Source organism: Salmo salar, chromosome ssa26 (assembly GCF_905237065.1).
Source record: "Salmo salar chromosome ssa26, Ssal_v3.1, whole genome shotgun sequence".
NCBI classification, from domain to species: domain Eukaryota; kingdom Metazoa; phylum Chordata; class Actinopteri; order Salmoniformes; family Salmonidae; genus Salmo; species Salmo salar.
This window is the reverse complement of record NC_059467.1, coordinates 41,525,555-41,538,928: the sequence shown is the minus strand read 5'-3', so window position 1 is coordinate 41,538,928 and position 13,374 is coordinate 41,525,555. Positions and strand designations below refer to the sequence as shown.

The window sequence follows — 13,374 nt, the reverse complement described above, 5'->3', positions numbered from 1 at the left end:
TGGGGCTCAACATTGATGTGTGAAGTAACATCCCCAGATAGTGTAGAGAGAAATGACATCCTTAATGCCAGAGAGCATTACTTCACAGATGGCTACAGTACATATCATTTGATTCTGCGTGAAGTAACATCCCCAGATAGTGTAGAGAGAAATGACATCCTTAATGCCAGAGAGCATTACTTCACAGATGGCTACAGTACATATCATTTGATTCTGGAATGGTTTCCTTGGAACATACCATATTAATCCTAATCCTCGCTGTATGTCTCTGTCGTGATTTAAACCCGCTAATGTTTGCTGTTCTAAATCCTTTCCTGAGCTAAACCTCTCGGGAAATAACCAGAGTAATCAGATGTATGTTTTTGGATATGGCAGACGTGTGCCTCTCGCATAATACCTCATCTTTATACACACATCGCCGCTACATGTAACTAGAAAATAAGACCATTAGTCACAGTTCACTACATTTTCACAATACTATATACAGTACCAGAACTGGATTATAATAGTATAATAGTATATGAAATCGTTCAAATACTTTTAGTCGTTGTTTCAGCCAGCCTGGAGTGCCAGAATGTCAAACTTTGCAGTGAAAGTGTCTGTCAGTTGGAATCCATATTAATTCATAAGGCTACCCTATTTCGAGATCAACTGCACATTACACCTTACTTCAATGTTCTTCTATTGAATAATGTACATATCATGTCAGCCACACATTATTTAGATCTGTCTTCATGAAATGATATCAGCCATCTCTCTGTACTGGGGCCCTGCCTCAGAAGACAGCTGGCTCTCATGCCCTTAGCAACTGTTCCCAGGGATGTTTTTATGTTTAATTCATCATGTTGGAGGCATAATTGAGTTGATGTGGGCAGGAAGTAACTATGACTCTTTGTCCCTTCCCTGTAGAACGTCTGCAGTACTTTGTGGTGCACTGTTGGGACAACTTGTCACTCAAAGCTGGATGGTGCAGTCGACGGGACCAGGTGTGGTGAGGACAAGGTGAGTGTAGACTTCCTGGGAGCATGTGTGGTGAGGATAAGGTGAGTATAGACTTCCTGGGAGCAGGTGTGGTGAGGACTAGGTGATTGTAGACACTTCCTGGGACCAGGTGGGGTGAGGACTAGGTGAGTGTAAACACTTCCTGGGACCAGGTGTGGTGAGGATAAGGTGAGTATAGACTTCCTGGGAGCAGGTGTGGTGAGGACTAGGTGATTGTAGACACTTCCTGGGACCAGGTGGGGTGAGGACTAGGTGATTGTAGGCACTTCCTGGGACCAGGTGGGGTGAGGACTAGGTGATTGTAGGCACTTCCTGGGACCAGGTGGGGTGAGGACTAGGTGAGTGTAGACACTTCCTGGGACCAGGTGGGGTGAGGACTAGGTGAGTGTAGACACTTCCTGGGACCAGGTGGGGTGAGGACTAGGTGATTGTAGACACTTCCTGGGACCAGATGTGGCAGGGCAAGGTGATTGTAGACACTCCCTGGGACCAGATATGGTGAGGACTAGGTAAGTGTAGACTAATCCTGAGACCAGCTGTGGGGGGGACTAGGTGAGTGTAGACTTCCTGGGAGCAGGTGTGGTGAGGACTTGGTGATTGTAGACACTTCCTGGGACCAGGTGGGGTGAGGACTAGGTGAGTGTATTTTATTCTCTTGATTTTCCTCCTCATTACCAGGATGACTTGAGGAGTTAGGTAAAAAACCTAGCAATTTTAGAATTGCTAGCCCAATGTTGCTGTTTTTGGTAGTATGTTTGTAATCGTGCACTGGAGACTGTGTTTTTGTACCCCCAAACATAAGGAAATGATCAGTTAGTTAATGAAGACCTAGAAGATTATAAATCACAATGCTTCACTGAGCATCCAAATGAAGTATTGAAATGTGTGATTGTCAGTGGTGCTTTGACGGGGAGTGTGTGGCGGTGGGACACCAGCCTGAGAGTGTCAAAGGGGGCTGGGCTCCATGGAGCGAGTGGTCTGCCTGTTCCAGAACCTGTGGGGCCGGAGTTCAGAACGCCCAGAGGGACTGCGTCAACCCAGTGTAAGTCCTAATGGATTAGTCTACGCACCTGCACCGGAGAATTAGAATTAGTTAAACGCACATTCAAATTCAAAGCAATATTCCGTGGTGTGTACACCAGCAGGTACACTATCTTGTGTTATTATCTGCTTTCCGATTTCTTTTTAAAGCAGAACATCAAGGGGCTCTCCCAGGAGGGGCACCTCTTACTGTTAGTATATAGTATGTCAATATGCTGTTGACTTATCAGTACTAAACAGGGACTTAAATAACCCTTAAAGGCACACTCTTTAATCTCTGTTTTCACCCACTATGAGGCTTTAACATTACTATTTGTAAATAGTTGTTGGGTACTTGCAAATGTAACTACCTCTGAGTATTTTAATTCTGTGTTAACGTCCCCAAAACCAAAGATGAGAGGTCTGTTTTTAGGGCAGTTACCACAGAATACTGTTAACAAACAGTGGTAGAAGAAGGCCTGCATGTTTAAAAGCACAAAATGTAAATCAGTCTGTGGACATCAGTGTGTTTGGGTGTGAGCCAAGACCGATGTACAGGTACTGTATGTATCAGATATTCCAGTGGACTATACATGCAGACCATGCTCCATCAGCCCTTGACCATCTTAGTTAACAGAACACAGTTAATCCATATGACACATTTCTGTGAACCATGTCACTTATTGAACACAGAGTGTCACCACCCTACTAAAGCCCTACTTGGCTAATATGTTAGGAACTGAATACTCTTCTCATTCATTCTCGTTGAATAGAGTAATCATTTTTGAAATCATTATAGTTGTTGGATATTGAGTGGAGCCGTTTTCAAATAGAGTCCAAGGTCTGTTCAGTGTCATCCATTTCTGAGGTTCCTTATTTACTGGCTTGTTGCCGTGTTTGTGTTGCTCTGCTTGGAGGCTTCTGACTTGCCTCTTCTTTTGTGCATGGCATTGACGCTCAGATCCAGTGCTTAGACAAAGAGAGTGTCCTTGCGTTTTGAAATAAACCGTCTAGTGCTCAATATAATTTTTCTTAGATATTTTTCCACTTTTATCTGTCTTATTTGTTGGAATATCGTCCTTTTTGAGGAGCTCTGTTCTGCCCTCCTGGATCTGTTCTAGTCTCCTGGCTCTAGACAAAGACACCGTGTTCAGTATATGAGCCATCAGGGGCCTCCTGGCTCACTGTGTCAGACAAAGACACCGTGTTCAGTATAGGGGCCTCGTTTATAAAATGTATATATCTTTTATAAATCAAATCAAATCAAATGTATTTATATAGCCCTTCTTACATCAGCTGATATCTCAAAGTGCTGTACAGAAACCCAGCCTAAAACCCCAAACAGCAAGCAATGCAGATGTAGAAGCACGGTGGCTAGGAAAAACTCCCTAGAAAGGCCAAAACCTAGGAAGAAACCTAGAGAGGAACCAGGCTATGAGGGGTGGCCAGTCCTCTTCTGGCTGTGCCGGGTGGAGATTATAACAGAACATGGCCAAGATGTTCAAATGTTCATAAATGACCAGCAAGGTCAAATAATAATAATCACAGTAGTTGTCGAGGGTGCAACAAGTCAGCACCTCAAGAGTAAATGTCAGTTGGCTTTTCATAGCCGATCATTGAGAGTATCTCTACCGCTCCTGCTGTCTCTAGAGAGTTGAAAACAGCAGGTCTGGGACAAGTAGCACGTCCGGTGAACAGGTCAGGGTTCCATAGCCGCAGGCAAAACAGTTGAAACTGGAGCAGCAGCACGGCCAGGTGGACTGGGGACAGCAAGGAGTCATAATGTCAGGTAGTCCTGAGGCATGGTCCTAGGGCTCAGGTCCTCCGAGAGAGAGAAAGAGAGAATTAGAGAGAGCATACTTAAATTCACACAGGACACCGGATAAGACAGGAGAAATACTCCAGATATAACAGACTGACCCTAGCCCCCCGACACATAAACTACTGCTGCATAAATACTGGAGGCTGAGACAGGAGGGGTCAGGAGACACTGTGGCCCCATCCCATCGGATACCCCCGGACAGGGCCAAACAGGAAGGATATAACCCCACCCACTTTGCCAAAGCACAGCCCCCACACCACTAGAGGGATATCTTCAACCGCTACTCAATTTATGAAACGTCTGTATTCATTATGTTGTATAAATCACACATGTAAGCATGTTTATTTTTATTTACACTACATGCAAAATAAAATGAAGTTCATCGTTTATAAATCAAAACGCTGGCATCGATTTTCACGTGCGCCCAGTTTATGATCAAATGTGTACCTAAGAACATTTAGGCCCCAGTCAGGCTGAACTGCCACCAGTTTCTGTACTCAACGGGAACCACCAGAGACTAGGCAAAGAGTAGCACTGGCGGACATTTTGATTGATGGAATCCAATAGGATTGTGTTAGGAGTTCATAGTTTCCCGACACGGAAGACAGAGAAGTGGTAGAAAAGGCAGTACTGTACTGTTGGGGCTACTGGAGGACTTGGGACTTGGAGGCATTGGGCAGTGGTGTAAAGTACTTAAGTAAAAATATGTTAAAGTACTACTGAAATACTATTTATATTTTTGACAACTTTAACTTTTACTTCACTACATTCCTAAAGAAAATTTTACTTTTTACTCCATACATTCTCCTTGACAACCAAAAGTACTCGTTACATTTTGAAAGCTTAGCAGGACAGGAAAATGGTTCAATTTCCATTACAATGCCGTATAATGGAGGAGAGAACTCACTTGAGGACCGCTTGAAAAGTATTAGCATTCATAAGAGGAGTGTCACTGATTGCAGTTATCATTGGTTAAGTTGGTAAGGACATAACTGCATCATCACTTATGTAATCCCTTTATTTTCAATGACCAATGAGCATGAAATGCAAATTATGTTCAGAAAATAACATTACAACCATAGAATCTCTCATTTAGGTTCGCACTGTAGTCTCATTTTCACCTCATTTATCACCTGATTTACTTAAAGGCCCAGTGCAGTCAAAAACTAGATTTACCTGTGTTTTTATATGTATTTCCACACTGAGTTGGAATAATGCTTTGACATTATGATAATGCCCTTTTAGTGTAAGATCTGTTTGATCAGCCTGTTTTGGTGGGATGGAGTTTTTGCCTTCCCAGACAGTGGCTTTTAAGTTTTCCCCTCCACACTCAGACCTCTCCCAGACAGTCCTAGCTAAATTATTGCTTGAGAAATAGCTCTTTGCTAAGAAGCTATTTTAGTTTATTTTTGACCAGTTTAATTGAAAACAATCACAGTAAGGTACTTAATTGTTCCCCAGAAATGATTTAATATTGAGATAAAAATGGCTGCATTGGACCTTTTAAGAAGAAGGATAGGTGGTCCAGGTATCCTTATGACATGGCACAAGTGAGGGGGTGGGCCTTTCCTCTTTTGTCCTCTATTGTTTCCGCAACGGAGGATGCCGATGATATCAGAGGCAACATCAGACCAACTCCTTGAATTGCAGTTGTGTAAACCAAAAAATAAGAACTATTTTGCTCAAAACATATTTTGGTACCCTTAAGTGTGTGTACATTACTGTATTTATACGTGGGATATTGTTTTACAACATGAAAAGGTTGAAAAATTGCTGGAGTGCATCTTTAATAGGATCTCTGTGATTAGAACATTGTGTCCTTGTTCCTTTTGCTGTAGGTCGAAAGGTTTCATTTAAAGGCCTACAATCACATAGACACATGGTGCTCTTGATGAAACATGACAACATATCGTTTTCTGTGTTATGTTCTGTACCTCTATGGTTGATTTGAGATGCTGTCTCTTGGCCAGGCTTGTAAAAGATACTGTATCTATGTCAATGTGAGTCACCCGTGTTGAGCCACCTTGTTATCACATGCCTTACAGCCACCTGGAAATACTGTTATCATCCATTTAAAGACATGCCTGTTTGTCTACTCTCTCCTCTCCTCCAGTCCCAAGTACGGAGGGAAGTACTGCGTGGGGGAGCGAAGGCGCTACAAGATCTGTAACAGCACCCCTTGCCCCCCCAACCAGCCCTCCTTCAGACTCATCCAGTGCAGTCACTTTAACACCATGCTTTACAAGGGCAAGTTCTACAAATGGGTGCAGGTCAACAACAGAGGTGAGTGTGCGTTGTTCTAGCTAGATACTGTAACATAAACTCATACACCCCAAAGTAACTAAATAACACATCCAGATGTTCAATTTTAGCCTGTATGTTTAGTCAACTTTAGAGCGACAGTGCAAACAAGAGGAAAATACACTCACTTCATAAACATTTTTCAAAACCATTCATTGTTCTACATCCGAGCAAGGCCTGTAGCCATTTCATGCATGTTTGGAGTGTCAATAAAGCATGTGATGTAAGTTGCGTATTTGTTGCATTCCAAACCCCATTGTCAAGAAATTCAATTTGCATTCCAAATTCCGCTATAGCCATGACATTTCTGTCTATTGACTGAAAAGTTGGTTTGAGATCCATTGTAGAGCACAAACACATTGTGGAGCAAGACAGACAGATACTCATTCTGGTAGAAATCATTTTTGGGTCTATTCACATGGAACTATGAAAAGTGTGTAAACCAACTATTGTTTGGCATGCCAAACTCCAAAAGTTTTTGTTGAAGAAATAAGGCCTACTTTTACAACAGCACTTAGTAATATTTAACTGTACTGTGTGGGCTGTGTTTATCAGGTATAGAAAGAGAAAATGCCTTAAATTATGCAATGTAATACGTTAACATTTCTCAGTTTACTACCCTGAATAGACCAGGTTGGAAAACTACGATTCCTTGTCGAAATAGAAACGTTCTCATTGGAAACCCTTCTATACCATTATATACAGTATCGCACAGCAGCTCCTTGTGTGCCCAGCTCCTAATTTACTATGTTATCAGCCTGAAGAATGTTGAGACACAGGGGACACTAACCAGATTAGCCCTAGCTAAATTCATGTGGGGGTGACGATAACGTTAAGCCTGAGTTAAGGTTACACAGGTCTGTGCAGTGTCAATAATCTGCGGAGTAGTATTGCTCTGACAGTGGATGTGTTAAATACAGTACGGACATGTATACAAGGGTAATACTTGAACACTACAGTGCCTTCGGAAAGTATTCAGAACCTTTGACTTTTCCACAATTTGTTACATTACACCCTTATTCTAAAATGTATTAAATATGATTTTTTTTCTCAGCAATCTACACTCAATAACACATAATGACAAAGCGAAAACAGGTTTTGTAGACATTTTTGCTAATTTATTAAAATGAAAAACAGATACCTTATTTACATAAGTATTCAGACCCTTTCCTATGAGACTGGAAACTGAGCTCAGGTGCATCCTGTTTCCATTAATCATCCTTGAGATGTTTCTACAACTTGATTGGAGTCCACCTGTGGTAAATTCAATTGATTGGACATGATTTGGAAAGACACACACCTGTCTATATAAGGTCCCACAATTGACAATGCCTGTCAGAGTAAAAACCATGCCATGAGGTCGAAGGAATTATCCATAGACCTCCAAGACATGATTATGTTGAGGCACAGATCTGAGGAAGGGTACAAAAACATTTCTGCAGCATTGAAGTTCCCCAAGAACACAGTGGCCTCCATCATTCTTAAATGAAAGATTGGAACCACCCAGACTTCCTAGAGTCTGGCTGCCCTGCCAAACTGAGCAATTGGGGAGAAGGGCCTTGGTCAGGGAGGTGACGAACAACCCAATGGTCACTCTGACAGAGCTCTAGAGTTCCTCTGTGGAGATGGAAGAACCTTCCAGAAGGACAACTATCTCTGCAGCACTCCATCAATCAGGCCTTTATGGTAGAGTGGCCAGACAGAAGCCACTCCTCACCTGGCACCATCTCTACGGTGAAGCATGGTGGTGGCAGCATCATGCTGTGGGGAAGTTTTTCAGTGGCAAGGACTGGGAGACTAGTAGGAATCAAGGCAAAGATGAACAGAGAAAAGTACAGAAAGATCCTTGATGAGAACCTGCTCCAGAGCGCTCAGGACCTCAGACTGGGGCGAAGGTTCACTTTCCAACAGGACAACGACCCTAAGCACACAGCCAAGACAACGCATGAGTGGCTTTGGGACAAGTCTCTGAGTGTCCTTGAGTTGCCCAGCAAGAGCCCGGCCCTGAACCAGATCGAACATCTCTGGAGAGACCTGAAAATAGCTGTGCGTAGCAATGTTCCCCCATCCAACCTGACAGAGCTTGAGGGGAACTGCAGAGAAGAATGGGAGAAACTCCCCAAATACAGGTGTGCCAAGCTTGTAGCGTCATACCGAAGAAGACTTGATGCTGTAATCGCTGCCAAAGGTGCTTCAATATAGTACTGAGTAAAGGGTCTGAATACTTATGTAAATGTAATATTTCAGTTTTGTCATGACTGCACTGTGAGGATCAGGTTACAGTGGATCACGGTTCTACAGAGATATCTCTGCCTCCCGCAGAGGGGGGAGGTATAGAGGGATTGATGGGGGGGTTTATGATACCTCACACCCATTTTAGATCACCTCTTGAGGACCCCTTCGAGATAAAATCCAGTTAACGGGATTGGTTGGACAACAACCAGTGAAATAGCATGGCGCGAAATTCAAAACACAAAAATCTCCAAATTAAAATTCAAGTATTATACGGCATTTTAAAGATAATCTTCTCGTTAATCCAACCACATTGTCAGATTTCAAAAAGGCTTTACGGTGAAAGCAAAACATTAGATTATTTTAGGATAGCACCTTAGCAACAAAAAAAAAACACAGCCATTTTCCAAGCACGGATAGCCGTCACAAAATCAGATATACAGCTAAAATTAAGCACTAACCTTTGACAATCTTCATCAGATGACACTCCTAGGACATCATGTTAGACAATACATGCATTTTTATATCCAAAACCCCATTTTACATTGGCGCGTGACGTTCAGAAAATGTATTCTCCCCATAACTTCCGGTGAATGGGCACATCAATTTACAGAAATACTCATCATAAACATTGACAAACTTTATAACAATTATTTAAAGATTTATAGATAATCTACTCCTTTATGCAACCGCTTTGTCAGATTTCAAAATAACTTTATGGAGAAAGCACATTGTTCAATATTCTGAGTACAGAACTTAGCCTTCAATGCTAAGCTATACAGTTAGCCTACAACCACGGCGTCGACAAATCTCTAAATTATGTTCAAAATACTTTCTTACCTTTTGCTGATCTTCGGCGGAATGCACTCGGAAGGACTCCCACTTCCACAAGAAATGTTCGTTTGTTCTGCAAAGTCCATCATTTATGTCCAAATACCTCCGTTTTGTTGGCCCATCCAGAACACTATTACAATGCCATGAGGCGTGGGCGCAAATCCATAGACGAAAAGTTAAAAAGTTCCATTACCGTTTGTAGAAAAATGTCAAACGATGTTTACAATCAATCTTTAGGGTATTTTGTAACGTAAAATTGCAATCATTTTCCAACCGGACAATAGGTATTCATCCCAGAAGAAAAAGAACGAACAGCGAGCTCACGAGACACCTGTCCTCAGACTGGCCACTGATTGACTGAGCCACAATTTTCTGCCCGGTAACAGGAGACGGATGAAACCAGTTTCTAAAGATTGTTGACAGCCAATGGAAGCCTTAGGAAGTGCAACGTGAACCCTATGTCACTGTAGTTTCTCAAGGGATTCAAAAGAAGAACTACAATTCTCATTTCTCCCACTTCCTGGTTCAATTTTTGTCAGGTTTTTGCCTGCCATATGAGTTCTGTTATACTCACAGACACCATTCAAACAGTTTTAGAAACTTCAGAGTGTTTTCTATCCAAATCTACTAATAATATGCATGTTCTATTTTCTGGGCCAGAGTAGTAACCTGTTTAAATTGGGGACATTTTTCATCCGGCCGTGAAAATACTGCCCCCTGGCCCTAAAAGCAGATTAATCCTTTTTCTTTTAATGTTTGGGACTGGAATGTCTATGTGGGCCTTATGAACAATCTACCTCAGAACTGTAACATGCAATAAATTGACTTATTGGACATTATATTTCATCAGCCAAAATGGTGGTAACAATGATAGATGGAATATGAGAATGAATATCGATTTTTGTGAAGTCATTAAATGACAACTTTATAACGAAAACGTTAACTTTAAGAGTTTTCATAATATATACATGATGTTTACATACTGTGCGTTGTGTAGAAAATATCCAGATCAAAGAGAATGTTTTTGTAACGATGAACTGTTAATCTAGTTGTCTAAACGAGATCATAGTAAGTTCTAATACCTTGCCTTGTAACTAGATACGCCCCAAGGAACCCAGAGAGCGTGCAATCTGAGGTCTATGACTAGTTGTGACCCCTAGTTGTGACCCCGAGTCGTGACCCCTAGTCGTGATCCCGAAACACAACACGAGGAAGAGGAAAAAGAAACCTCTTAACAATCAATACTACGATTGAGTACTGTATCTAAGAAGGTGAATTCAAGAAGGACCAACCGGTTATTCTCTTCAAGTCATCGGTTGTGTACACGGCCCTCCGACCCAAGCTGGGAGCGTCGACACGGCTGATTAGCCTCCTAAGAAGACCACTCTCACAGAACGAGTGCAAGGAATCAGACAACCAAGAGAAAGGACATTGTGACATCATGTGGACTATCAGAGACATACACCCGCTAACAAAGGAGACGCGGCCATCGAAAGATCAGGGCGTCTGTCACAAAAGTTGCCGTGTTGAATTGACCAAACTGCAGCGGGTATGTGGATACTCATTCTTTTAATGAAATACTCAAAGCATCCACAGGAAAATAAACGATACTCACGACACGAACAGTGTGGCAGGCTAAACAAGCAGTGCTCACAAACACACAGACAAACACACCCTACTAATATAGGACTCCCAATCAAAGGCAACACAACACACCTGCCTTCAATTGGGAGTCCACCCCAATTAACTATACATAGAACAACCCAACCTAGACAGAACATAGACACACATACAAAACACAACTCCCTCTGCCACGCCCTGACCAAAACTTATACACTTACTCCCTCTGCTGGTCAGGACGTGACAGCGTTGGCCAAACCTATCCCACTAAGCGGAACTCGGCCCACGAAGAGATACCCAACGGAGACTTTCAACATGTAAATGCATGCATTATAATTCTGACCCATAAGAGCAGTAGTTCGGGGCAAGGTGTCAGGGTTAAACTAAGCATAGTTTACAAATGTATCCAAGTGTGCTTTTATCTCGTGCACTTTCTCTCTCTCTTTTTCTTTAAATCTCTATCTTGTGTAACACGTGTCATATTGTGTTGGTCCGCTAGGGACCTGTTGCCATTGTATTAAGTTCTAACCAATAATCTAGACTGTTTGTCTATGTGTATCTTATGTTATCATTTAGCTTGTTAGTAAATAAATGATCAACTCAATTTGTGCAGTACGGAATGATTTAGTGAGACCCGGTTTGTGCAGATTTGTGAATTATGCGACGTTCAGAATGAGACTGAGGAAATTAATTAGTTAGTGACTGCTATGAAATCGATAGTCTGATAATCTTTGAGTGAATTTGGGAAACGGTAACTCATTAAACAAACTTTTCCTGTGGTGCCCAAGGTTACTGAGTTAATGGTTACAGGATTAGTTTATTAGTGTAATTATAAACATAGTTAATGATTCGATAAATAGCATGGCATCACATTAATGATAAATACGTCACAAGTTTTTAGTTGTTCTTGTAAATTAGTAAAATGTGTAAAAAACTGTTTTTGCTTTGTCATTATGGGGTATTGTGTATAGATTGATGAAGGAAAAAACTATTTAATCCATTTTAGAATAAGGCTGTGACGTAACAAAATGTGGAAGAAGTCATGGGGTCTGAATACTTTCTGAAAGCACTGTATAACATTGAGTTTGTCCCAAAAATGAAATCAAAAGAAAGTATTTTTGATGTGCCTGTCCTATATCTGTGAGATTTAAGAAGGCTCCAAAAAATATAAAAAAGGTACAGTGGAATTACCTGTATACCTTTTTCGCGGGAATGCCTTATTTACTTGATGAGGGGAAAAAACAATCAATTATAGAATAAGGCTGTAATACTAACTATGACCTAACTGACAAGCTAACTATTACCCAACTGACAAGCTAACTGTTACCCAACTGACAAGTTAACTGTTACCCAACTGACAAGCTAACTGTTACCCAACTGACAAGCTAACCGTTACCCAACTGACAAGCTAACCGTTACCCAACTGACAAGCTAACTGTTACCCAACTGACAAGCTAACCGTTACCCAACTGACAAGCTAACCGTTACCCAACTGACAAGCTAACTATTACCCAACTGACAAGCTAACCGTTACCCAACTGACAAGCTAACTGTTACCCAACTGACAAGCTAACTGTTACCCAACTGACAAGCTAACTGTTACCCAACTGACAAGCTAACCGTTACCCAACTGACAAGCTAACCGTTACCCAACTGACAAGCTAACCGTTACCCAACTGACAAGCTAACTGTTACCCAACTGACAAGCTAATCGTTACCCAACTGACAAGCTAACCGTTACCCAACTGACAAGCTAACTGTTACCCAACTGACAAGCTAACCGTTACCCAACTGACAAGCTAACCGTTACCCAACTGACAAGCTAACCGTTACCCAACTGACAAGCTAACCGTTACCCAACTGACAAGCTAACCGTTACCCAACTGACAAGCTAACCGTTACCCAACTGACAAGCTAACCGTTACCCAACTGACAAGCTAACCGTTACCCAACTGACAAGCTAACCGTTACCCAACTGACAAGCTAACCGTTACCCAACTGACGTGCTAACCGTTACCCAACTGATTACATACAGTAACAAATGACATAATGCTGCTTGGTCATGTTATGGTCATGCTTAGGACAGCTTTGGTTGTCTTAATGCCAGATACAGCCCTAAAGCAAAGTGATACCTTGTCCCTAAAGTAAGGTGACACCTAACCTGTTTGTGTTTGCCAGTGAACCCCTGCGAGCTGCACTGCCGCCCTCTGAACGAGTACTTCTCAGAGAAGATGCTGGACGCTGTCATTGACGGGACCCAGTGCTACGAGGGCAGCTTGAGCCGAGACATGTGTGTTAACGGCATCTGCAAGGTAGCGGCAACCTTGTCCCCAGAAATCTCTCTTCTTCTCTCTCTCTCTCTACTCAAATTACCATTCCCTCATAAAGTCTAAGCTGAGTAAACTTTATTTTTTAAGCTCCCCTTGTTGACGCGCTTCTCCTGGTCTCAACATTGTGTTCAGGGATGTCATTTGAAATGCACTTTGTTTAGTCAGGCTGCTGCTTGTTTTCTTGGCAGAATCATGTTGGGACGTTTTTACATT

At 42.0% G+C, this 13,374-nt stretch overlaps 1 protein-coding gene across 1 annotated transcript in view; it reads left to right on the top strand.

Moving 5' to 3' along the window:
- LOC106592618 (A disintegrin and metalloproteinase with thrombospondin motifs 7-like) overlaps positions 1-13,374 on the top strand; it is a 166,638-nt gene that overhangs the window by 72,380 nt on the left and 80,884 nt on the right. Inside the window, 4 exon segments of the mRNA XM_045708312.1 lie at positions 910-1,002; positions 1,899-2,044; positions 5,958-6,127; positions 13,010-13,143. Of these exon segments, the coding sequence (XP_045564268.1) occupies positions 910-1,002; positions 1,899-2,044; positions 5,958-6,127; positions 13,010-13,143 (543 nt within the window).